Source organism: Talpa europaea (genome assembly GCF_964194135.1).
Source record: "Talpa europaea genome assembly, chromosome: 2".
NCBI classification, from domain to species: Eukaryota; Metazoa; Chordata; class Mammalia; order Eulipotyphla; family Talpidae; genus Talpa; species Talpa europaea.
In genome coordinates this window covers 81,208,626-81,236,161 of record NC_140068.1, presented here as the reverse complement: position 1 = coordinate 81,236,161, position 27,536 = coordinate 81,208,626, and the positions used below count along the sequence as shown (strand labels likewise).

The window sequence follows — 27,536 nt, the reverse complement described above, 5'->3', positions numbered from 1 at the left end:
TTCAAATCTTTGTAATGTTCTCATCAAAATGTCTAGCATCATTCAGTGTAAAAATAAATCATCAAAAGACAGAATGTCCAGACATCAAGATAGTTAAAAATCTCGTCTTCTTCCAATTAAGGGGGACCAGGCTGATAGTCGGTACCTCAAGGGTGACCTCAGGTAGAGGTTTGCACTGCGCACAGTTTCCACAACCACAATCTCTTCCATGGCATTGACACCTTCAACACCTGCTCCACTGATGATGACAGCTTCATCCCCAGGCCGCCAGTGCACAGCATCTTCCAGAGCCAGGATTGTGTCATGGGCGGAGGCAGCTGCCCGAAGGTGGGTGACAGTTACTTCTGAGGGTGAACCTAAAGCAATCCAAGAAAAACTTGCCTTTATACATTTTAATAATTAATACAAATGTGATATCAGTCAGTCAAAGAATGCTGTGAAAGAGGAACCTACGAAAGTTAAGTTTCAGCCTCCATAGGCACCAAGCCTTTCCTTTAAAAAAAAAAAAATTATTTATGCACACAAGAGCTGGGAACAGGCCAGAGGTGCGGGGGGTGAGAGGATTCACTGGAGACAGTGGGAACAGATTAGGCAGATTGACTGAAATACACTGATGAGGGGAGCAGCGGGCGTGACAGGAGAGGTCTGCTGCGCCATGTGGGTATCTCTCTGTCGGCCAGGGATCGAACTCGTGCTGCAGATGCTGCAGATTGCTTCACAGTGCTGTGCTTAACCCCTTGCACCACCAGGAAGACCCCTTTCCTTTTTTGACACTAGTTTTCTCAGCTGTCACATGGTGGCAATCAAAGAAACCCAGGACAGAGAGTAGTAGGATATGAAGAACACACTTTGGAGTCAGACTAAACTTACAATGGAGTAACAGTTGCCCAATTCCAACTATAATTCTTTGGATAATATACTTTAAAGTATTCTTCAGTTTCATCAGTAACAGAGCAGACGTAACAAGACCTTTCCCCACAGGCTTTAGGTGGAGTAAATGAGATAACAATATCTATGAAGCAGGCAGATTGGACCTTACCACATAATAGCATTTTAATCTTCTCTCTATCATCCTTACACTGTGTTTGCAGGATAAAATTTTATCATCTCTTTCTTATTTCAAATTACAACAAATGACTTTAGACTAGACTCTGCCACATGGAAGTTCACCATGAACTTCTAATCCTAAGAATACAACTCACTTTACAAATAATGCCAGTAGAGTAAGATTCAAAATTATCTTGGAGTGGTTGTCCTAAGTCTTGATGAGTTAAATGACCCCTTCTAGATACCTGTACCCCCATGTTCACTGCACCATTATTTAGCCAAGAGCTGGAATAGCCAAGAGCTGGAAATAACCTAAGTGCCCATCAATAGGCAAGTGGATAAAGAAGATATAGTGCATATACACAAAGGAACACCACTAATTTTTTTAAAAAGATGAAATCTTGATATCTGAAACAACAGCCTAAATGATTATGCTTAGTGAAATAAGTCAGATGAAGATAAACACTATCTTTCACTCACATGTGGCACATAACCAAAACAAAGTGAATTAAGTAAAATAAATATAAATTTTCAGACTAAAAAATCAAATGAGTACTTATCAGAAGGGGGAAGGTGGATAGGAAAATGGGGTAAAAGAGGCCAATTATGCGGTAAAGGATTAAAATTGGACTGTTAGTAGTGACCATCTATATAGATGTTAATTAATGATGCCCCCATGAAACTGATGACATGTTATAATGCAATATTACTTCCATTACAAATTAGTTTCAAGGGGCCTCCCTGGTGGCTCAAGGGGTTAAGAACAGCACTATGAAGCTATCCACAGCCTCTGCAGCATGAATTCGATCCCCAGCCAGCCAGGGAGCAACCCACATGGGCACAACAGACCTCTCCTGTCTCACCCTCTGCTCCCCTCAGCAGTGTGTTTCAGTCAGTCTGCCTGTTCTGTTCCCCACTCTGTCTCTGGTGAATACTCTCACCCCCTGTACCTCGGGCCTGTACCCCAGTTCTTGTATGCATAAATAAATATTTAAAAAAATAGTTTTAAATGATCTATTCAAAGCCTAAAACTGAGTGTATCCAGGAGAGAATTGCTTGGGAAAATCAAAGACGGGGAGTCTTGGACTCTAGACCTCTTGCTCTGTATTGGGTACCAGCATATCCATCTGATCCTCCCTATACTAGCACACAACTCCTTAACTATCAGAGATTCAAGAAGGCCATCTGTCTTGCAATTTGTGCTGATCTTTCCAGCAAGGGTCAAGACAAAGATTTTTTCAAGGCATTTTCTGAAGCAGTACTTCAGAAAACACATGGGTCACTCCCAACTCCTTCTTTCCTCAGTGCATTTCCTTCCTCCTTTGTAATAGATCATAATTTACCTTTAGCCCACAGCAACTTACTGTCCTCCCTTGTTGCACTAAAGTAAAGTAATAATACTTGAATCTCTAACTACAGAGGTGGCCAGCAATAAATCATTTTCAAATTATTTTAAACTTTCCTCTTTATTTGTCTCTGTGGGTGTATGGAACTTCTACCAATAATGTTGTTCTAGGTTTAGAAAGGTCTCTGGGTTAATGATATAATTTCTGAAGTTCACTTGGGCTATAATTTTATCTTAAAGAAATTCACAGAGTTCAAAATTTCTAATTATAGGGCAGGTGAAAATGAAGACATAAATCATCCCCAAAGAAAATAATTTTAATTTTATTCCTTGTTTGTATGTTTTAACCTTTGGTAACAATAAAATGAAATAAAGTTTATTTATATGTATATGCATTTATCTATGTATCTCCTAATTCTGCCTATGATATCTGCATAGACATATATTCCCTATCAAGCACAGAAAAATGTTTATCAAAGACAAGATGCTATGAAACTGAGATCAATTGTTGACAAATTCAATCAATAAACAACAAATACCTCCTGTGCACCAACACACAGGTACAATTGGCTGAACCATGAGTAGTAACACAAAAATATTTTTCAACCAGTCATCTTATAAACAATAGTCAGATTGAATTGAAAAAGTAAGAGAATCTTTGAAGTGAATTTTTAACTAACATAAACATGTCTTTTCTACTGTCAACACAGTAAAATTCTCTTCTTATTCCTTCTCATTGCAAAAATATGTCTATGTGTATGATTAAAATATCAAGTCTGGGCCTCCCCTGGTGGCGCAGATGGTTGAGTGCTGCGCTGTGAAGCTGTCCACAGCCTCTGCAGTGCCAGTTCAATCCCGGCCGGCCAGCAAGGGTCCCACATGGTGGGGCAGACCTCTCCTGCCTCGCCCGCTGCTCCTCTCAGCAGTGTATTTCATCAGTCTGCCTGTTCTGTTCCCCGCTCTGTCTCTGGTGAATCCTCTCACCCTCCCGCGCATCTGGCCTGTACCCCAGTTCTTGTATAAAAATAAATAAATCTTTAAAAAAAAAATCAAGTCTGGATGTTTCCCTTGTGCCAGTCTCACATTTCCAGTTAAGTAGTGGACACTGATCAATGGTTAAGCTACCATTATCACAAACTCAAAACTCAAAAAATTGTAGTAATCATCGTAGCAAGATTCTAAGAGCTCTTCTGATCATCACCCCTTAGTCTTTTTCTCAAACTCTTTAAAGTCATCTGCATTACATCCCTTCTTTTTTTCAAGAATGTGCATTGTCTCCCTACAGTACTCAGTAACAAAACACCAAATTCCCCTCCAGATATTCAAGGCTCTCTGCAATCTGACCCTCATTTATGGTCTCCTAGTAAGCTGCCTATTCCAGCAGGCCTGGTCTCTTTACCTCTTCTCATAAACAAGGTTGTTCCTACCTTTATCCTTTATCCATCTGCCTCTCCCACCTCTGGGCCTGGCCTTCTTTGCCTTCCCTTTCTTTCAAGCACAGCTTAAGTCCCTCCTCTTCCATTGTATTTCAGGAAAATCAGCTCAGGCTTATCTCCACTCCCCTCCTCCTACAGACCTTGTAGAAACGTGGGTTCTTTTTTGAGTAAAAGTTCTATGTGTGCCTGGGATTGAGGCATGCTCTAGAATGTCTAATTCATTTGTGAAATCTTTGAGTTGCCCTGCATGCAAAAGAAACTGACAAAAAGGATAAAATGGGAAGAAAAGAGGTTGACAGGGAAGGCACACAGTCTGTCTCAGGCATAGACCCTCCCTTCTGCCCACATGGGTCCATGACTGAAGTTGAAAAACGAACTGAAGGAACTCCCCAGACAGCTTATGTCCGTGAGCATCCTCTGCCTGAGACTCACTAACTCACTGCTTCATTCCTCAGATGATGTTCCACTCAATTCCTTGGAGAAGTCTTTGAGAGCTGTCAAACTCTGCATTAAAATCTTCACATCCACATCACCACACCCCTCTCAATTCTAGTGCTTAACACATTTCATTTGTCCTTGATTATTGTGATATTTATTCTTGCATTAAACATGACAAAGCACTCTACCTTTGTTCACCATTATAGAACCAATGCCTATCATAGAGTGTAGCATATGAGGCGCTCCATAAATACGTACCAAATGAGGAAAGTCATGAATGAGACAGAGAAGCAAGCATCCTAAAGTTTTGGTGTCCAGGTGATCCAGTGAGACTCTGAGTTGCAGATAGAGGGGGTGGTTACCACCCTTCATCATGGAACACAACATACTCCTGCACCTGGGCATTTGACCCCCTGGGCAGCAATGAAATCCTGCACCCATGTGCTCAATATGCTAGCAGCTGCCAGCAACAGAGACAGAGATGAGTCAGCCTAAGCACCTTCCTGAAGAGAGGACAGTGACAAAAAAAACCAAAAATAGGAGGAAAGTGCACGAAAGATGTCTCCTCATGACTGGCAGCCAGGTTAGTTGATGAACTCATGTGAATTTTGTCATGAGAACACCATCACAAGCAGGCAGGAATATTGAATAGAGCCAGGTGTGCAGTAAGTGTTGGGGTGGAAGGAAACAGGCAATAGGCTAAGCAGGCCCAGAAAAGCCTGGGGACACTGAAGTATGTATTTCAGTGCTTAATTATTTTGCAGTTATTACAATACCCATGTCTTACCTCAACACCTAAACAGCACCTCAAAAGCAAGGCCACTGACTTACGTCTCTTTTATATATATTGTCACAATTCTGGATACAGAAATGGGCTCATCAATAGCATTCAGATCAGAGGGATTTAAAGTAACTATTTTGAATATTGCCTCTGGACTATCACTTGAAAACCCCATCAGATATATTCCTTCATGAACATGTAACATCCAATATGCAAAAAAGCAGAATAGCAACACACTAAGAAATTAGGAAAAAAAAAACTTAAATAGTTTTACTCAGAAATAAAAAGTTTGTTTTTTGTTTTACTTTTTTTTCCTTTTAACAGATTGTACAGATGAGGAAACTAAGATGTTTCAAGGACAAGATTACAAGGTAATGAGGTGTCAGCACCAAGTCGAGTCTTCTGAAGCCAAAGAACTGAACACATAACGGAATCGCTGGTCTCTGAAAATAAATGCAAGTTGACTGTACCCAGTCACTTTGATACTTGAAAAATTACAGCCCTTATTTCATAAATGTCATGTAAGTGTTGCATGGTGTGGGCTGGTCAACTTCTCTGGTGAAGAAAGCATTGCACATATTTCAAACATGAGTCATTTCACTTCACAAAACTCTTCAGAAACCCAGATTGGGTGACTCCCTTCCTTTTGCTACCACAAGTCAGAAAACATAAAAACACAGTTTAATAAGCTCAATAATTTATGAATATACTTAAATGAAAAAGGGCCATGCTCTTCACTTGTAATTTAATGCAATGTTTAACCACTTTGGGCTTTCAACATTGACCTGTTAACCAACAAACTACTCATTTACTCCCACTAATGACTTCTACTCATAATTGTATTTCCTACAAATTATTGTTCAAGCATTTCAGTGCCATTCATCCATAATTACACAGTCCCAGAGAACCATCTTACCAAACGGGCATGGAAAGAAAGAAAATAATCTTTGTGGGTTAACACACTTTAAAATCACTGTTTATCTTGTAGGACTTCAGCATTTATTCCAAGTGAATAATGGCCAAGATCTTTCCAAATCATTTAGGAAAGGGGGGGAGGAAAGAAAAATCATTTCATTAAAATAAATTTTACATCTTTTTTTTTCTTTGTTCTTTTATTTTTTTTAAGATTTATTTTTATTTATTTATTTATACAAGCACTGGGTACAGTCAGAAGCGCGGGAGGGTGAGAGAATTCACCAGAGCCAGAGCGGGGAGCAGAGCAGGCAGAAGGACCGAAGTACACTGCTGAGGGGAGCAGCGGGCGGCAGGAGAGGTCTCCGCGCCATGTGGGACCCTCCTCCGGTGGCCGGGGAGCAGCCGGGGATCGAACTGGCACTTCAGAGGCTACGGGCAGCTTCGCAACCCAGCGCTCAACCGCTGCGCCACCGGGGAGGCCCTAAATTTTACATCTTAATAATAGAAATATAAGGAAACTCACAGAAGAGCTAGAAACAAATACTGCCCCTTTATTTCTGAATGCAGCTTCACCATTACCCAAAACCCAGCAAGAATGCTACCTTCCCTTTTATGTAGATGAACATTTGTCAAGCACTGGGAAGAAGACACAGACAGCAGAGTCCTGTCCTCCAGGGACTGTCCTTCATGACCAGTGCAGGAAATTGACCCACAAATGCACCAAGTTAAGCACACCCAGCAGACATGGAGCACCTCACTCAAACGAAGGGAGTAGTTGCTTCCAGAAATACTTCCCAGAAGAGGGAACAACTGACTGGGTCTTAAAAGATAAGCCAGATTGCAAAATAGCCAGAGAACTCTAGGCAAAGGCTGTAGTGTTTTGTTTTGCTCTTTTGTAATTATTATAAATTTCTGGACACCCTGCCCAGAACCTCTGTTTGAGTCCTGTTCCCTACTATTCATTTTGTCCTTCCACCAGGAGAAGTTAGGGTGTAGAGCATCAGGATATGGGTATTGAGAGGGAAGTGATAGAGAAAGAAACCTGCCCTTCTACCACTTCTTATTCTCCCCTTTTTTTCCACTAGCACCTGGCCCAAATTCTGTGGTTATTATATACTATCCTGAACAGCACTAAAAGGTGAAGGGTAATTAGAGGGACTAGAGAAAGACTGAGTAGGCCACCCTGCATTTCTGTGCACCAGAACCCCTACTGTGCCAGAAGCAGGCCTCTGAGCCACAGAAGTCACCTTCAGGGTAGAGGGACTGAAAGTATGCTGTTACTAGTACTCAAAAAATAAAAACAAAAAAATTGAGATAATAAAGTCCAAATGAAGAGAACTGTGTCTACTACATCTCATGTTGAAAATGGGCATACTTCTTCATATGATTAGTCGTTTATACAGTGGTCAGCTGATATATTCCCATTAGCATTAGACAACAAGAAGATTTAGGTAAAGCAGAGTTTTGAGGGCTCATCTTGGTCCTTAACCACAAGGTTTATATGCAATTCTTTGAGAAAAATATATTCCAAGCTCCAAACAACCAACTTTCAAGGGAATGCTTTGAACCCAAACCATTTGTGACTTGGAGGCAATCCAATTTACTATACTTCAGAAGAGAAAGTGTGGCATTAGCATTAATATAAAACTATCTGGCAGACGAAAGAGGGGGAATAGGGGCATTTTTCACATACCATTTCCCTCTACCCCTGAGAACCACTGGCTGTGACATTTCCCTTGGATGAAGACAAAACCTGGCAAGGGATCCTGCACATGCTTGGCTGTCTGTGTGCACCGAGTCTTCTGCACCATGACTGGCTAATCTCTGGTGGTCTTGACTTAGCAGGGAACATGTGCCTGCAGGATGGGGAAGGCACAGCAGAGCAATCTCTAAATGTGCAAATCAGCTGGCTGCACCCACAGCTGATGAGCAAACATTTCCACACTGTGATAAAAAGAGAATTGGGTACAGAGTCTTCCAACGCTAAATCTACCACTCTTTTGGCACAAAGGTTTAGACAAATGCTGACAAGGTGATTTGGATGGTGCAGTGAGCCATACTGTGAACACCTTTTCTAGGCGCATAAGAGGAAGGGAAACTTTTGTTTCTATGCTTTATTTGTAGCTCCCTCGATTAAAAATAAGTGACTGAGAAGAATCAAAAGATAAACTTTAAAATACACAGGAAATAATACACCGTAAGTTAATTGGAAACATCTGGAACACAGTTCCTTCCTCCCATGGGAATTTTAGGTCAATTCAACATTGCCATTCTGAAGTCCTATAGAAATGTAGTGAAGTCTTTTATTAGCGGTATAAAACCCACTTAGTCAGAGTTGAAGGCCCCTGTAGCATGTCTAATGCCATTTCTATTTATTGTCAAATATACACACATATGTACATAAATGTGTGTATACATATGTGTGTGCATGTGTGTATATATATACTTCTAGCCAGGTAATCACTTTAATAACCATCTTATGGTTTACAGTTTAGAATGGAGGTGACAGTAAGGAGAGAAAAGGCTGTTATTGCTCAACAATTTCTTTTTAGAAAAGCAATAAATATATAATGTTCAAAAGAAAAACAGATAGAGGTTAAAAAGACAATAAAATCCCCACAATCTTAATATAGGAGATAATAGGTATATTTCTTTTCCTCTTTTTTCTATGTTCAGATGTAAGCAAACATAATCCTGTACATACCACTTTTGTAAATTATCTCACATAGTAAGAACATCTTTCAGTTATATATTACTTAATAACATGGTATCATAATATTCCACTTTCAAAATATGTTTTTTTACTCATATTCAGGTTTTTTCCTAATACTCTGCTCTCATAAACAATGCAAATGTTTGTGAGAATAGAACACAATCTTATGCACACTCATGATCATGTCCTTAGAATAAATTCCTAGAAGTGGCATTATATATCAAGGCATGTACCTGCTTTATACCTTTTGATGTAATTACCAACTTCTCTTACAGGAAGATTGCATGTGCTTCTATTCCATATTAGTGGGCCTTCTCATCTACAGAGTACCAACTGCCAGTTCCTCAAAATTCTCTATGCTTTTTAATATTGGTATATTTGCTTGTTCAAAGGAAAAAACTGTTTTTGTTGTTATTAGTGCTTTTTTGATTACTAACAAGAAGGTAGGAGAAACTCATAAAAACAAAAAAGAATCTCTCCCTCACTGAGAACACAGGAGAAACTCCCACCTTCATTGCATACATTCATATTGACCGATTCGTTCAAATTATAGTGCTATGTCTATCCATATATTTTGCTAGACTATAAATTTCTTCTAAAAAGTTCTTCATTTATAAAAGATATTAATCTGTATCTGAATCAAATAAGAATATAGTATATCATAAAGGTAACATTTAAAGTTCCCTGGGAGATGATGCTATATCAGTTTCCTATTGCCATTGAAAAAAAAAGGTTACCACTCTTGTCTAAAAAGTACCCCAATATATTATCTTACAGTTCTCGAGGTTAGAATTCCAACATTAGCATCAGCAGGGCTACTCCTTCTAGGGTTCAAAAGAAAAGCTGTTCCCTTGGCCTTTTCAGCTTTTGGTGGCTTCCTGTATTTCTTAGCTCCTGGTCTCTAACCCCTCCTCCATCTTCAAAGCACAGCACCCCTATCCCTACCCCTATTCTCACATCCCCTGCCCTCTAACTCCTCTTGTTTCCCTCTTGCTCCTCCTCTCCTCTGATAGGGACCAATGGGGTTACACTGAGTCTATCTGAGTAATGCAAAACAATCTCCTCCATTTCAAGATCATTAATCACAGCAGCAAGTACCTTTTGCCAAATAAGGTAAACATTGCCACTTCTAGAAATTGGGACATAAGCATTTTGGGGGGTAATTTTTTAGCCTAGCACAACTGTGTTATTGATAGAGTTGAAAAAACTGATTAGCTATTTTATAAAAAATAATCACTTTGTATACTATACCATCATAAATTCTAGATGAATTCAAAGAGGGGTTGGCATACATTTGCTGCAAAGAGCCAGACAGTAAATAATTTTGGATTTGAAGGTGAGGCAGACTGTTGCAACTACCCAACTCTGTCACAGCAGCTTGAAGCAGCAAAGATAATACCATAACAAACCGACATGGCTATGCTTCAATAAAATTCACAAAAATGGGCAGAGGGCCAGAATTGGTCCATGGCTGATAGTTTGCTGACTCTGGGTTAAAGACACTAATGTGAATAAATGAGAGAGAAATGATAAAAGTTCCAGGAAACCAGAGGTAAACTTTACAGTCTTTTTATAGAAGAATTTTCTAAACCTGAAATCAAAAGCAAAAACCATAAAGGAAAATATTTGTATTTTGCCAACACAGAGATCAGAAAATGCCACAGAAATAATGAAAGGTAAATAATAAACTGGGCAAGAAATAGGTTCATCACTCCTCTATGAATAAGGTTGCAAAAGGAGCCCTAAGGAATAAATCCCACTTGGGATCCCAAAATGACTAAAAAAAAAAAAAATTATAATTGAGAAAACTGTTGCAGAAACTTGGAACCAGTATTTTCTGTTTGTCTTTCTCACACAAGTAAACACCTACATGTGTGCAAAACAAAAGCAAGCCCATGTACGTGTTGAACCTATAAAGAGGATGGAATGAATATTAGTTACCTCCCCTTCTGGGCCCCAGTTTCATCATCTGTAAGATGAAAGCAATAATCCCAGACTTTCCTACTTCACAGAGTTGTTGTGAGAGTTAAAGGAAAGAATGGAAGCAGCTTTGAAAATTATAAAGTGCCAGGATCTAGGTAAAATCCAATTTTAACAAATACTGAATATAATAGCAATTCAATGATACTCTTTCTCCATGACCAGGCTGAAAGCAATACTATTAATAGGATGGCTTTGATGAAACATATGGGAGAATTCTCTTTGAAGGAAAGCTCCTGTCTATGTAGCATTCCATTTACTTAGTAAAGGTGAGCTTCCTTTGGTACTCAAAAATGTGAAAAGTGTAAAATCAAGGGTATATTAACTATTTAATAAACTCAAAGAAAATTGCTGAGACTGGAGCACACACACAGGGATGGGGGATGGGTGAAGGCTGCAAAGTGAGGCAGGAGGTGTAGCCAGGGGCTACACCCGCTGGGCACTCTAGTCGTGCCAGAAACTTTGCACTCTCCCCTTGGAACAGAAGGCACTGAAGAGTTTTGAGCAGCAGCATGATATGGATAGATCTGTATTTTTGAAAGATCGCCATGGCTCCAGGGTAAACAATGAATCAGAGAAAGACAAATGTGGCAACTAAAAAATAAACCAGGATGCTTAAACAATGGTTCAGGATCAAGTTGACGGTATCATGATGTCAGGTGATAGCAATGGAACTGAAGAGACATAAAATGGCCCATGAGTTACCCAGGAATTAAAATCAAGACTTGGTGATGGATACAATATGAAGAAACAGGATAGAAAGGGTGCTAAGAATGACGACCAGGTTTTTTGCTGATGGATTACTAGAAACAAAACCAACACCATCCTTCTCACAATAATAATAAAGCCACTTCATCCAATAAAAATTGTAAACATACAATATTAACAATAATAACATTATTGAGTAGTGTATCAATGTCTTTCACTGTGCTAAGTGCTCTACATGTTTTATATCATTTAAACCACATAACACCACCATAAAATGAGTTTTGCTATGACCTCCCAGGGAAAAGGGTCCAGGAAGCAGCTCCCTGGAATCTGTCCCATAACCCGGAAAGGTCTGATGTAGGTGAACCTGATTGGCCTTCCCACAAGCACCAGGGCCGGCCGCATGACTAGCTATGCTGGACTTACCTTCCCTCAAGTGGAAAGTCCCCCATGTCACAAGTAGCTTTAGGGGTGAGGATGGGAAGAAATTCGCTTCATAGCTTGTTCAAGAATGAGCCACCTGACACATCATTGTGCATTAGAAGTTCTCCCTTTGACTTTGGACCAAGTCCTAATATTCACTACTAATGCTTTGCTGACCATGGCCCCATATGTACACACTTAAACAAGAGTGGCCAGTCCAGACCAAGATTCATGTAGTCATGGATCTCCTAACTAAAAACCACCTTAAAATCAACTCCATTCTTTTGATAGCACTTTCTAGGCATAATCAAATCTGGAAAATAATATAATTTTATTACCTATTTTTAAGTCTAAATTTTCTATTAGTTGTGTTTCTATTCATTGCAGCTTGGGTTTTTTGCTTAGCAAAGTAATGGATTGGACTTTTTCTTCTAGTCAAAGTCAGTGTAGACTCTCCAGGGAAACTTTATTGATTTGCAATTCCAAATTAGTAAAAATAATAAAATTGTTAGAGTGAACAAGCTGTTGTTTTTACCTGCCCAATCTCTTATTCTGGTTAGATAATACACCTCTAATGTTGAAAACACTCTCTCCTTCTCTCAGAACAGGTATTTGGAATTGAGAGCCCACACCCTTGGTCCAACATGAACCACGTGGCCAACCCATCCTGGTCCAGAACAGCATCACTTCCCTGATCAAAGCAACAATCTCCATGATGGGCTATGACATGACAGAGACAAGTTAAGGGTTTGTTCAAGCTTTTCATTTAGTTATTCACACAACTAACATTTCCTGAAAGTCTACTGGGTCCAGGCACTACTGCAGTCCGTGGGGTGTTGTAAATGACAAACACAGGAGCACCATTGCCCTCACAACATACACATTCTCCTGAGGAGACACTTGAATAACCACAATAAAATAGGATTAAATAAAGTGTTTATAATAAGTTTGAGTGAAATTTTAAGGAGAAAAAACAAAACGAAACCTGTAAAATGGTGGTAGTGGAAGGAGGATGCTGGGATTTGCCCAGGAGTCAAATAGCCATTGGAAAAGCCATTGGAATAGCATCTCATTCTTCTGGAACCACAAGAACCCATTTCTGGTTCTCTAGAAGGGAAGAGCTTGATTGAAAATAAAGCCAATTCAGGAGAAAGCAGAACCAAGAGCTGCAGAGCAACAAAGTTCTAACAACTTCAATGGAACACCTGCACTCAGCTGTGCCTCAAGTTTTTTGTTTGTTTTTTTTTCAATTAGATGAGGCAAATGTCCTTATATTTTGTTTGAATTAGGTTTTCCTTCACTTTCTACAAAAAAAAAAAATACCTGACTAATGCCAACACTTTCAGGTATATATAGAAACTTAAAGTATCCTACAATGTGTTTCTAAGTGGAGTTCCTGCTGTACTGGATTATTAAGTAGCTAGAACTCATTTCTAATTAGCATACACATTTACATGTAAACACCTAAAATCCTAACCATTTTAAAAACAGCATGTTCACTTAAACGTATTTAAAACAAGTTCCTGAAAGTGTGGTTTATACTATCAACTTAAGAAACCCTTTCTTATAGACTGTTCCGAGGCCACTCATACCCAGATCAAAAAATTTCAAATTCTAAGTTATTTCATATCAATTTCAAAAAGATTTTAACATACATTTCTGTCATTTTGCAGAGAATAGGCATGTTGGACTTTTTAAAAGCATTTTGTGTATGTGTGTTTATTTTTATTGAGGTAACATTGGTTTACAACATTCTGTGTTTTAGAGGTATAGGATCTCTGTCTTCAGGCATTGTTATTATTCAACACCCACCACTAAAGAACCTGCAGTCCATTCCAAGAGTCCATTGTACTCCCTCCCTACTGTTCTTGTTCCTCTCCCTTCTCCAGTAGCCTCAGTTCTATCACCAGATTTCTAAGATTTGTTAATTATTTGGTTTTATCTGATTCTTTGCTTCTCTATATTTCACATATAAGTGACACCATCTGGAATTTGTCTTCCTCCTTCTGATTTTTTTGCTCAGCATAATCCCTTCCAGCTCTATGTTGTTACAAATGGCAAGAGTTTATCTTTTTTGTAGCTGAGTAGTATTTCACTGTGTATATATATCTAGCACATCTTCCTGATCCAACTCATCTATTTTTGGGCCCTTTTCCAAAATGTTCAAGAATGAGCCACTTGTAAATTTGGCTATTGTAAATAGTGCTGCAACAAACACAGGAGTGCATGTGTATTTCCCTTCAAATTAGTGCTTTTGTATTATTCAGGTAGCTATGTAAAAATACAATTGCTGGTTCATAGAGCAGATCCATTTTTATTATTTTGAGAACCCTCCATACTGTTTTCCATAGTGGTTGGACCCATGTACATTTCCACCAACAGTGTAAAAGGGTTCTTTTTCTCAACACCCTTTCTAACACTTGTTGTTTCTTGATGTGGGTTATTCTTAGTAGTGTGAGGCGGAATCTCATTGTTGTCTTGATCTGCATTTCCCTGACAAATGACAATGAGTACTTTTTTATATGCCAATTGGCCATCTATATGTCTTCTTTGGAGAAATGCTGATTTAATGACTCTGCCCATTTTTTAATTGAGTTCTTTGTTTTTTTTAATGCATTGTTGAATTTAGGTAGATAAATTTTTGTTGAGAATTTTTGCATCTGTGTTAATTAGGGAGATTGGTCTGTAACCATTTGGTTAATGAGGAAATCAAAGAAGAAATTTAAAAATACCTCAAGAAAAATGAGGACTTAACCTTTCATAACATATGATAGTAAGGGTCTCCCCCAGTGGCACAGCGGGAGAACGCTGGGCCGTGAAGCTGCCCCGCAGCCTCTGCAGTGCCGGTTCGATCCCCGGCCAGCCGCCGGCAAGGGTCCTACATGGTGCGACAGACCTCTCCTGCCGCCCGCTGCTCCCCTCAGCAGTGTATTTCGTCAGTCTGCCTGTTCTGTTCCCCAATCTGGCTGTGGTGAATTCTCTCACCCTCCCGCGCTTCTGACTGTACCCAGTGCTTGTATAAATAAATAAATAAATCTTTAAATAAAAAATGATAGTAAGCAAAAGTAATACTAAGAGGGCAATATACAGCAATATAGGCCCACATCAAGATGGAAGATAGAGTTCAAACAATCTTATCTCTCACCTTAAGGAATTAAAAAAAGAACAAACAAAACCAAAAGCCAGTAGAAGGAAGGAAATTATAAGAATTAGAGCAGAAACAAATGAAACAGAAATCAAAAGACAGTCCAAAAGGTTAATGAAACCAAAAGCTGGTTCTTTGGGGAAAAAAATAGACTAGACCCAAAGGAAAAAAGAAAACTCAAGTAAATAGAATCAGAAATGAAAATGGAGAAATTACAACATTCTCAGAAATTCAGAGGATCATTAGAAATTACTGTGGGACCTCCTAGGTGGCGCAAGGGGTTGAGATGCAACCTATGAAACTATCCACAGCCACTGCAGCACAAGTTCAATCCCCGGCCAGGGAGATACCCACATGGCACTGCAGACCTCTCCTGTCTTGCCCACTGCTCCCCTCAGCAGTGTATTTCAGTCAGTCTGCCTGTTCTGTTCCCCACTCTGTCTCTGGTGAATCCTCTCACTCCCCACACCTCTGGCCTGTACCCCAAGTTCTTGTATACATAATTTTTTTTAAAAAAAAAAGGAATTACCATGAACATTTGTATGCTAGAAAATTCAAAAACCTGTAAGAGATAGACAAAAAATACAACCATCCAAGACTGAATGGACAGAAATGATAACCTAAACAGAACAATTACAAGCAAGGAAACTGAAACAGAAATTTTAAAAAAAAAAAGGCTCCGATAAAACAGAAATCCAGGGCCAGATAGTCACAAGTGAGTTCTATCAAATCTTCAAAGATGAACTAATACCTATCCAGCTCAAACTCTTCCAAATAATTGAAAGAGAGAATACTTCCAAACACATTTTATGAGGCCAACATTACCCAAACACCAAAACCAGAAAAACACAACACACACACATGAATAAAGAAACATTATTAGATAGAATGGAGACAGTTTCCACCTTACATTTTGTTGGTAGTTTTGGTTATACTTTAAGAGCCACATAGTCGAGAACCAATGCCATCTTCTTTGGAGGGAGAGGCAATGACCCAGTCACCAGTCATCCCACCATGTGAGGTGCTAAGTACATTAGACCGTGCTCATTAGTGTTAACTTGGCTGCCTACTTACGATCCACCACAGCATGCCAGCGGACCAAAACCCCAATGCTACAGTGAAGCGTGTGTGAATCAGATGCCAGAAAACAATGACTACATTTTAAATTTTCCCCATTCCTCTTCATCCATTCTTCCTTTCAGTTTAATCTTGCTTCCTTTTCACCCCTAAATCAAAATTAAATAAAACACAGCAGAGCACATGAAAACAAAACAAAACCAAAAAATCAACAGTTGCTCTCCCCTTCAATCACCCAATGTCCCTTTGGAGTATCTTTTCACATATGCATCCAATCATTGAGCAGGACTTCTGCTCCCCCAAAACAACTAAGAGGACCCACACAGGGGACAAAGAGATAAGCACCCCACATTGGAAGTGAGCCTTGAACAGTTAAGAAGGAGACATTTCCTCAGGGCTGATTAAAAGGAGGCTAATCTAACTTCGCCATCTGAGGAATCAGAGGGACCCCACTCCAGGCGATATGAACAACAAAGAAAGAAGATTCAAAGGAATTCTCAGAGATGGGAATGAGTCATCAGCCAGGATGAACTGTCCTTGGCCTTTCCTTCTCCTTCCCATTGAGGCAAATATGAAGGAATCTCTCTCACTTTAGCAAAGTAAAAGGACTTCAAACACACCATTCACAGTTACCTGCAAGAAGGGAAAGAAAGGAAAGGCTTCTTTTTCCTGGGTTGAATGTTTGCATATGCAGCAAATCTGTTGGGCTGCCATAGCTGTCCAAGCAGGAGCAGGGAAAATTAGAAAGAGACTGCAGAGCAGAGAAAGGGATGATGAAGAACAGCTTTAAGTAAAAAGATTCGCAAGTTTTCTCTGGATCGAGTGGATTCTGGAGAAGGCAGTTTGACTTGAGTCAACTTTCTAGTACTCCATCCAAAATAAACTCCAAGGTGGAAGCTAAGGAAACAGTAAAGCCAGGAGGAACTTCCACACTGGACAACTGTGCGTGCAATGGGATGGGCTCCTGCAGGTTTGTGATGTTCACATGTGGGTCTCTTCAGAGAGAAAGTGAATAGCCAGTCAGGCAGCAGCACTCATTGGAGGGTACAACTGCATAGCAGAATAAAAAGATCGTTGACCTTTCATAACCTCTTTTACCTGTCTCAGACCAGAAATTTTAAAATAAGAAGGATGGGAAGGGAGAAGGAAGGAATTGCTTAGGTGCCTGCCACTCCAAGTGCCTCAGACTAGAACTACAGGAGGGAGGAAAGGAATACAAATTGAATAGTATACAACTTTTAAACTGGATGAATTCTGACAGACCCTTTCAATATGGAAAATCAACTGGAAAGCTATGGAGTCCACAATCACCATAAAGAACAGGAGGGCAGCCACCCCTGGTGGTGCAGGAGGTTGAGCAATGCCCTGTGAAGCTGTCCGCAGCCTCTGTAGCACTGGTTTGATCCCGGTCAGCCAGCAAGGGTCCCACATGGCGCTGCAGACCTCTCCTGTCGCGCCTGCTGCTCCCCTCTGCTGTGTATTTCGTCAGTCTGCCTGTTCTGCTCCCCGCTTTGTCTCTGGTGAATCCTCTCACCCTCCTGCGCATCTGGCCTGTACCCCCTTTCTTGTATAAATAAACAAACAAATAAATAAATAAATAAATCTTAAAAAAAAAAAAAGAACAGGAGGGAAAAATCCGTCAGAATACTGATGAAGACAGAGACTAAAGAAAAATAGCCTGTCCTGAGTCATTTCTATCTAGAAAGTTTGAGTCTTTCAAACATCCCTAAAAATGTACCTCTTCCATTTATTCAACCCCTGTGGCCAAATTCACACCCCACACCACAAGTAACCCATGAAATTCCAGGTGATATATTTTGATGAAAAGTACTAGGGTTGGTAAAGCACCTCTTCAATAATGAGGAAACCCAAAATTCCTGGAAATTAGGGGAAACCCTACTGTACACTAGAAAATAATATTCCAGAAGATGTTAGGATAAATTGGGGTAACACTGGGAGGGCATGTTCAATTATAACAAAAGCTTTCAACCATCTATATTTTTTTAACCTCTGCTATTTGATGGGGCTCATCTGTATTTTCTGCTCTGTGCTAGGAATTTAATAGGCATCTTTGTTTCCTTGAATTCACATACCTTCTTACTCAACCTGCAGTTTTATCAAGAGCTCATAAATCCTTCATTTTGTCTAAGTTTGTTTGCACTGGGTTTCTGTCCCTTAAAGCCAAACAATTTAAGAACAGTAAAGTTACAAATAAAAATTCCATGCCACAGCTATGGTTTATATTCCAGCCCAAAGGAATGAAAAACAGAAGGGAAAGAGTCATGGTCTATAAGACAGAGGTAAAAAGCAGGGGTAAGAGAAGATGTTATGAATGTAGAAGAGACAAAACTGGAAATGATTGAGCAGGTGACAAAAGAGCAGAGATGAGAAAATGTGTTGTTGGTAGATAGGAAACATTTAAGATGAAAATGGGCTCTGGAAGTTTCATCCCACATCAAAGAACATGCTGTGATACAATGATAGGCGATGTCTCTGATCTTGTTCCATCTTAGGGAAACAAGGAAACATACAAGAAGGACCCTGTACTTCTCACAAGGATCTATACACCATAGTGAAGAGGATGATCTAGTACTAATGACTTTAATCACTATTTTAAAAATGGAACTCTCTGTGTTAGAGGCAGGCTGGTGAGACTGGGGTCCAGGCTGACATGCAGACAGCTTGGTGGGATTTGACGGGATCCTTTGGACTCCACCCCCATGCCCTGCTACCTCTTTACAAACCCCAGCATGCCAGAACTGAACTTCCTAAACAGGGGGATTGGAAAAAAAGGAAGGAAAAGTATGGCCACTGTGGAACAGGGAGGAGCAATGGAAGACTCCAGGCAGGCGTCCTCTTTTCTTTGTTTGTTTTGGCCTTAGTGCTTTAGTGCTCTTCAGAGACTGTGGCCCTCTCGTGGATTCCCCTGGCACAGCACATTTTCACTCTTCCAGCCCTCCAGGTTCTGCCTAACCTTCCTGCCAGGTCCTTGTTCTCCTGGCATCTTTGCTTTTGGGCCTTAGACACCTGGCTCTCTAGGTCCAGCCTGTTTGGCTGAGTAAATGCCCACAAGGGGATGCGCAAATTTGGAATTTGATAGGTAATCTATATTTTGAAATCCTTCTCTCTCTCTCTCTCTCTCTCTCTCTCTTTCTGTCTCTCCGATGAACTTCTCACTAATTATAAATCTTTAAGCACACTAAAAACTGACTATTTTGCTTTCTGTGTACAGATGAAAGGAACCCCTAGATAGCAGAATAGGCAACATGGGTTTTTCTCTTTAACAATTGGGGTACCTGGGCAGCCCTCACTATTGCCTGGTACCAGTTTTGGTTCCCTAACCAAGAACAAGCCTTCCAGTATCATCTCTTCTAAGGAAATATTACTTTGAATGCAAATACAGAGATTTAAAAAAAAAGTCTCATGTGAATATTTCAAACCTTTATTACTCAACCCCCAAATACTTCATTATTTGTGAATCCTGAAGCTCTGCGAAGAAACATACAGATTTTGTGGGGCTCAGTATGAAAAGCACTGACTAGGAACAGCCTCCTCCATGCAGCCTGCCCCGTACACACCAGGCCATGCTTCAACACAGCCTGGCACCCTCTAGGGCTCAGCAGTGGTGCCCATATCCAGTACTTAGGAAAAGCAAGAAGGTTGACTACAGATACTTGGTAGTTTTTGAAGAAAAATAAACCATATCTAAACTTGATCATTTAGGCTAACTTTTTCTTATTTATTCCTATCAAATTCTCATGTTCTTAAAAATTACATTCGTGTTTTCCTAAACCAAGCCCCCAAAAACTAGCTCTTCTCAGAAATTTTCATTTACGTGGAATGCCCGTGTCTTGTAATTTCTTTAAAAGGACAAAGACAGAAGTCCACTGACGGCCGTAAGACTGCCTTTTCTCCTGAGGAACTGTCAGCCAAATTTCTTAGGGAGAAACTGGAAATGAAGTGAGAGACATTGATAAATTTCCCTGCTGAACAATCAATAAAAACCCCACCGTCCTGCTCAGACTCCCACTGTGGAAGCAAGGGCCGTAATTACATTGTCAAAAATTCAAGCCGCCCGGGCTGACAGCGACCCCCTTGAAAAGTGACATGTGATTGGCACCCCAGTTTGAAGTGGCAAAGCTGGATCAGCAGTCAGAGTTGGGGAAGCAAAAGACGAGTGAAATTTCCTTATTGACCACTACCCCCAAAAAACCCAGTCTGTCGCTCTGGAGGAATCCTGCCACGCTTGGTCACAGAACACTGGGAAGTCAGCAGCTGACAGAATTTACTAAGCAATCCGAACAGCTCCAGAGATGGATCCAGAACACACCCAGACCCAATCCACACCCAAAGCCAGAGAAAAAAGAAAGATGCCACTGCCTGCGGGTGTGTGTGCCCATGTGGATGTGCACAAATAGTGTGAGAGTACAGGAGTGTGTGAGAGCTTTTCTGCATTAAAAGAAAAACATGAAGTGTGCCTTCAACTCTGTCTTTCTTCTTGACAGTTGAACAGCAAAGACTGTTTGCTTAGCAGTTTTAACCTATGATAAAAATCAGCCAGAGCAGGAAGATGAAAAGGGACAGCAACAAAGAATGACAACGGAAGGAGAGGGCAGGCAAAGCTATATCACAGACACGTGGGCAAAGCTACATTACCCACACAGAGACCCATTTGTGTGATTCTCTGACTGATCTGGATTCAAATTAGTCAGATCTCATAGATGTGAGGAATAAAATGCCTGTGCTTTCTCAGCAGCGCTCTGCTTCTGGCTATACTGCAAAAGGTTTCTAAGAAGCCTTTACTGTGACCTGCCCGGGAAGAGTGGTTATCCTCTGCTGGGAAGCAGCTGCACCACAAGAGATTAAAATCAAAAGGTGTTCACTGGGTGGAGGGAGCAGTGCACAAGATGCCTGGGAATAATGATCTCCAAAGCCAAAACCTCTGTCTTGCTCTGAGGAAAAGGGGAGACGAGGAAGTTAGCAAGGAGGAAAGTCTTTAAGCACAGTTGGCTTCCTGCCCTGTCTTCCTTAAGAGAAAATACAAGATCGTTGGCACTAGATATTCAGCGCTTTGAGCATATAGGAGGAGAAAAGATTATAACCAAAAAAAAAAAAAAAAACCAGTCATAGTTAACACTGCCTGAGTGTCTGCCAGCTAATTCTGAGCAGTTCACAGGTAGTAAATGAACGAAGTAGGGACTGTTTTCCCAGTTTTAAAGACATTAATTTGGCCAAGGTCATAACCAGTAAGTGGAATAGCTGGACTGATTTCTGATTCCAAAACTGTTAACCACTAAAAGCAGTGCTGCTCCAAGTACCATCAGTAGCCTCCGGACCCAGTCCCCTGGGGGCACCACTAAAACGCACCCTCCCGGGTCCTCTTCCAATCTACAAGTCAGACTGGGGTGAGATGCAGAAACCTGGAGTTTTCTCAATCTCCCCAGGAAAGTCCTCTGTTCACTAAAGTTGGTGAATCTCCTCGTGACATCATCTGGGAAGCTGCGTAAATGCTGGGTCATTAGGGACGTTCTGGGTGCAAAGCCGTGAATCAAGTTGCTCAGTGTTTTGCATACTTGACAGCAAAAGAAAATTAGTTTTTCCCTAAAGCTCCAGTGTCTCCAGACCCACCTCTGGCCCTGGGAAAAGGCCAGTGAAATTACGTAACGATTTTAACCATGATATACCGCCACGCTGGAGGGGAAATCAGTTCAAGACCTCAGGTGTTAAGGGAGGAGGGGTGAAGGGAGAGGATTGATGAGTCCCAGGCTCCGGCTGGGATCCTCTCAGCGACCCCAGGAAGGGGATCCCTTTCACAGCTGCCTAAGCTCTTTTCCACATAATCCCTTCAAATGAAAAAAAGTGCTGCAGCCTCGCCTCAGCTTGCATATGCCTGCGTTCATGACACAAGCTCCATGGTTCAGGAGAGATGAGAGATCCTCGTCACTCCTGTATTAGCAGGGTTTTGAGGAAATGCGTAACCTAGTTTTTGACAACAACCTAACCCTGGGAATATAGAAGAGGAGGAAAACAGGGGGTTGGGGATGAGGGACAGAAAGGAAGAGAAGGAGAGAAGATGGTTATGAGGGGAGCAGTGAGGTGTCCTTGTTCTTGATATCCAGTAACATGACAGGGCTAAAGCAGCAACATTTTTAAAGAATTCTCAAACATTAAAAGCAGCTACTTTGTTTAATTGTCCTATATTGATTGTAAGCATTGGCACTAGGGATTCTTTTTTTTTTTTTTTTTATAAATTTTATTGTTATATTCCCCATACAATTGCAGCCCCCCATTCTGACCCCAATCCCTCCCCTCCCGCCCCCGCCCCCCTAAAAGTGTCTCTGGTTCATAGTTTTTTGTTGATTTTGATTTTCACTTTCTTATAGTTATTCATTTTCCTGGTCCCTTATTTAAGTTTTCTAGATTCCACACTAGGGAGTCTTTTAACCTGATGTCTTTTTTTTTTTTTTTTAAGATTTATTTATGCATACAAGAACTGGGGTACAGGCCAGAGATGTGGGGGGTGACAGGATTCACCAGAGACAGAGTGGGAAACAGAACAGGCAATTTGACTGAAATACACTGCTGAAGGGAGCAGCGGGCAAGTCAGGTGAGGTCTGCTGCGCCATGTGGGTAGCTCTCTGGCTGGGGATCAAACTCGTGCTGCAGTGGCTGCAGACAGCTTCATAGGTTGCATCTTAACCCCTTGCACCACCAGGGAGGCCCTTAATTTGATGTCCTTTTAAATACAAGAAATATGGAGCATAATTAAAGCACAGGGGCCTAAAGGTATATTTATGAGCTCTTTCACTGATCCTTCATAATAGGACATGAGCATGACAAGGGGTCAGAATGAAAGAAGCAGAGTAAAAGAATTAGTTTTCTCTCCTTCATCTGAATCTCCATACCTAGCAAGAGTTGTACCATCCGCATGGCACTAGACAGTGCCTCTCAACCCAAAGGACCCCTGCTCATCTTTAGGGTCTTACAGATGACCTGTGACTGTGTGCCCTCTTGCTCTCCTGTTGTGCTTTCTTCAGTGGCCAACAGCAGCACAATGTGTGAGTGACCTAAGTGGCTATTGGACTGGAGCAAACATGGCTAATGTGAGAATAGACAAAAACCTTTCGTGGGTCCTGGGTTATAAGATCAATGTGAGTCTTTTCTGATGAAGATAGGAGAAAGAAATTCCTCCTGAGAAGAACCTAGGAGTATTATAAGCATTTTGGATTTCTGTCCAGATAATTCTTATGGGTTTTAAAAATCTTCTAAAAATTAGGGGCCTCCCCAGTGGCGCAGCGGTTGAGCGCTGGGTTGTGAAGCTGCCGCAGTCTCTGCAGTGCCAGTTCAATCCCCGGCTGCTCCCCGGAGGAGGGTCCCACATGGCGCACAGACCTCTCCTGCCACCCGCTGCTCCCCTCAGCAGTGTACTTCGGTCATTCTGCCTGCTCTGCTCCCCGCTCTGGTGAATTCTCTCACCCTCCCGCGCTTCTGACTATACCCAGTGCTTGTATAAATAAATTTTTAAAAAATTAACCGTGTCCAGCATTCTGCCTGGTCTGTAGTCAACACTGAATAAAGGCTTGACAAAAAAGATCTCCTTTTCTCTCTTGGTAAGACAAATGAGATAAGAGTGCTTTTTTGTAAACAATGATTTGAGACCCACAGTTTGTAATAGATTGAGCCTTGGGCCTCCCTGGTGGTCTAAAGGTGAAGTCTCAGCTCTATCACTGCTACTGCCTGAGTTCGATCCCTGGCCAGGGAGCTAAGCCACATGGCACAGCAGACCTCTCCTGTCTTGCCCCCTGCTCCCCTCAGCAGTGTATCTCAGTAGATCTGCCTGTTCTGCTCCCCACTCTATCTCTGATGAATGCTCTCACCCCCTCCCCCACACCTTTGGCCCCAGTTCTTCTGCCAAAAAAAAAAAAAATTGAGTCTTGATAGAGAAAATGCACTCTTCAATAAAGCTACACACCATGTCTAGAATAATTATTCTATGATTGATTGCATAGTATTTTATTTTGCTAAAGTAGAAATTTCAATGTGAACAACATAACATTTTCTAAATATTGGCCCAGTATCAGGAGCTTACACTTCTTAAGAAAGTTTTTTTATTGAGAACTGACATATAGCATTGTATTAATTTCAGATTACAACATAATGATTCAGTAGATGTATTTGTTGTAGAATGAGCAAGCAGTAAGTTTAGTTAACATCCACTACCACACATAATTACAAATTATTTTTCTTATGATGAGAATTTGTAGGAACTAATCTTTTCACAACTTTCAAATGTACAGTATAGTGTTAATGATAGTCACCATGCTATAGATTACATTGCCTGAATTTATTTATTTATAAGTGGGAATTTGTACCTTTAAGCCATGGATCCCACATTTTTATCTGTCTTTGTTTCATGCTATGTAAACAACAGCATATAAATACCCACTGAAAGATACTTAAAGCTCATCATTTTATACTTATATTTTCCAGTTGATATTAAGGATTATCCCAGCACAGTTAGCACTTGTAAGGAAGTTTCCTAAATTGCAAGGAAAATAAAGATATCCATTTTGCAAAGTAGGATTCAGTACACTGAAGACAAATAAAATTGGAGCAGAAACGAATGGTAGCCTAATCCCTTTGGATTTTCTTCCAGGAATCTATAAACACTCTACACTACTATAATGGGTTTCTAACTAGGACTCTAACGGAATCCTGTCCCAGATGGGAAAAAAAGCAACAACAACAACAAAATGAAGTTGCCTGTATTTGGCTTATGATGTCATCAGTGTTTATAGTCATTGGTGTATGCAAAAAATTGTATCAGTTCATTTTCATGATGTTATGCTTACATTCTATTGACCAAAGCCAGTTCATGGCTGAGCCCACCCTCCATGAAGCAGGAAAGTATGGTCCACTAAAGTCACCTGACAGCGGGAAGAGGTGTGCACTGCTCTTTTAGGAAGGGCAGCAAATAGTCTACTCTACCACTGGAATCATAACAATATTTCTTATTTAAGGAACTAGTGCCCCTGCTTTAATTACCTTTTTTACTTCAGCAACTAAAAGCCAAAGATTTTTAAGCAGTTTATTTCCCCCATTGTCTGCCATTAACCCTCACCTCATTTCATTCTGTCAATTACTTCACTCACCATGCAGGGAAAGAATTCCATTCCGCACAGCCAGGAACTTGACACCATATGGGAAGAAGGAGGTAGAATCAGAACTTCCATAGAGTACAATCTGAGCTTTGCCTTGGAACGGCTTTTCCCTGGATCCAATCCGGAGCTCTCCACCATCAGAAACAAGGATGGCATGTGCCCTGAGCTCAATGGGTCCTGGATCCATGAAAATCAGCTTGCCTCCTAATGACCAAAAAAAGATAGTCAGACCCTGGGTATGAGACGCACCTCCCTTTGAGAGTTCCAGTGTCTGATAAAATCCTCTTCATTTATATAGCTCTGCTACAACTCTGACTTTTTTTTTTAACTTGCCCTCTTTTTAAAAGACAATAGATTCAGTTATCTGTTTTTGGGCATTTGGGTTGTTTCCAGGTTTCACCTATTGTAAATAGTGCTGCAATAAACATAGGTGTATAGGTGTTCTTTTGAATGAATGTGTTTGTGTCCTTTGGGTAGATCCCTAGTAGTGAAATTGCTGGGTTGTATGGTAGCTCCATTTTTAGTAGACTGAGGAACCTCCAGACAGCTTTCCACAGTGGTTGGACCAGTTTGCACTCCCACCAGCAAACAACCCAAATACCCAAAAATAGATGACTGGATCAAGAAGATGTGGTATATATACACAATGGAATGTTATTCAGCAATCAGAAAGGATAAACTCATGCCATTTGCAGCAATGTAGATGGAGCTAGAAGGAATTATGCTCAGTGAAATAAGTAGAAGGAAAAAAAAATATCAGATGGTTTCACTTATAACAGGAATATAGGGGAACCAACTAAAATAGTGCAAAAAAATATTAACAGTACAAAACACAGCAAAGCAAAAACGGGCAGTAATAAATCAGAGACATCCTGCAGGGGAGGAGGAGGGAGAAGGATCAGAGGGAGGGAGGGAGGAACACAGGGGACAGTGGTGATGGTCCATGGGTGACTTGGGGAAGGAAATTCTATGGGGACCTAATGTGAGGGTGTGGGGGGAAGCAAATATTGTTTAAAAATAAAAAAAAATTAATTTAATTTAAAAAATTGAATAAATAAATAAATAAAAGACAATAGAGTGGATCAGACCCCCATGATCAGAAGCACTACATTATTAATCCAGCTTAGGTTACCCATCACTATTCACTGAAGCTTTATCGACATTATCTTTAATGACAACAGCATAAATGTCCAACAACTTGTAAGAGATGCTAAATAAGAGATGAGACTGTCACTATGTTTAACATCTGGCAGTTTTGAAAATTCAGTTCTTTAAAAACAAAACAAAGAAACAAACAGGAAATAAGAACAAAAGAAAATAAGCCCAAAATTTTAAGAATTATGGTAAAAGGAAGCATAATTAGGACTATCCTTATGACATTTGTAGCACTTGAGCTGACCTACATCCATTGTGCCTTTCTCCTGATAATAAGCACTAATTTCCTTAAGGGAGTGCTATGCTTCATTGACTAGAATTGAGTGGGACTGTCAATCTTGGGGTCCTGTCCTACCAGGGTCTGAGTCATTATGCAGGCTTCAAAAAGAAATCTGGAGCAAAGGGAAAAGCAGCCTGGAAATGATTAGATCTCAAGAATTCTAGCAGTGGTATCTGAGAAGAGTTGCAGTTTCAGAGCCTCCATCTCTCAAGTCTCTTCAAAATGCCCTGATTGTTTTCTGCTTCTACACCTGATTTTTCCAGACTTCCCTTCAATTCTTTCAGTCACTCAATGGTTTCCCTATAAATTTTCTTTTTTGAAGGGACACTTGGTTTCATTATTTGCAATCAAGTAACCTTAACCAATACAGATATTGTTTTTGCTCTAATGGACAAGTTTAATGAAACAGGAATTTTATTATATAATAAACATCATTTTATGTTGCGACAAGAAATACTTAAAATATTGAAAGACATTTTTATCATTATACTGTTCTTTAAAAGTCTTTTTTGTTTGTTTGTTTACAGGGAGAGGACTATGGGTACCTGATGTGGAAGTTTACAGGTGGAGGACTACGGGTGGTAGTGTGGTAGCAAACACCTGGAAGAGGAGATCCTGTACCTGTAAATCACATACTATGTTGTAAATTAATGTTACTTCTATTATCTCATTTAAAATGATTGATCAGGGCCTCCCTGGTGGCGCAGCAGTTGAGCGCTGAGTTGAGAAGCTGCCCGCAGCCTCTGCAGCGCTGGTTCGATCCCCGGCTGCTCCCCGGCCACCAGAGGAGGGCCCCACATGGCGCGCAGACCTCTCCTGCCACCCGCTGCTCCCCTCAGCAGTGTGCTTTGGTCCTTTTGCCTGCTCTGCTCCCCGCTCTGGCTCTGGTGAATTCTCTCACCCTCCCGCGCTTCTGACTGTACCCAGTGCTT

The 27,536-nt window shown here is 40.7% G+C and overlaps 1 protein-coding gene across 1 annotated transcript in view; it reads right to left on the bottom strand.

The window, feature by feature from the left end:
• The window catches only part of PKHD1 (PKHD1 ciliary IPT domain containing fibrocystin/polyductin), a gene marked incomplete at both ends in the record, with an annotated part of 445,094 nt that overhangs the window by 275,784 nt on the left and 141,774 nt on the right, over positions 1-27,536 (bottom strand). The window contains 2 exons of the mRNA XM_084258872.1: positions 146-356; positions 25,161-25,373. Of these exons, the coding sequence (XP_084114998.1) occupies positions 146-356; positions 25,161-25,373 (424 nt within the window). The remainder of the gene's footprint in view (positions 1-145; positions 357-25,160; positions 25,374-27,536) is intronic.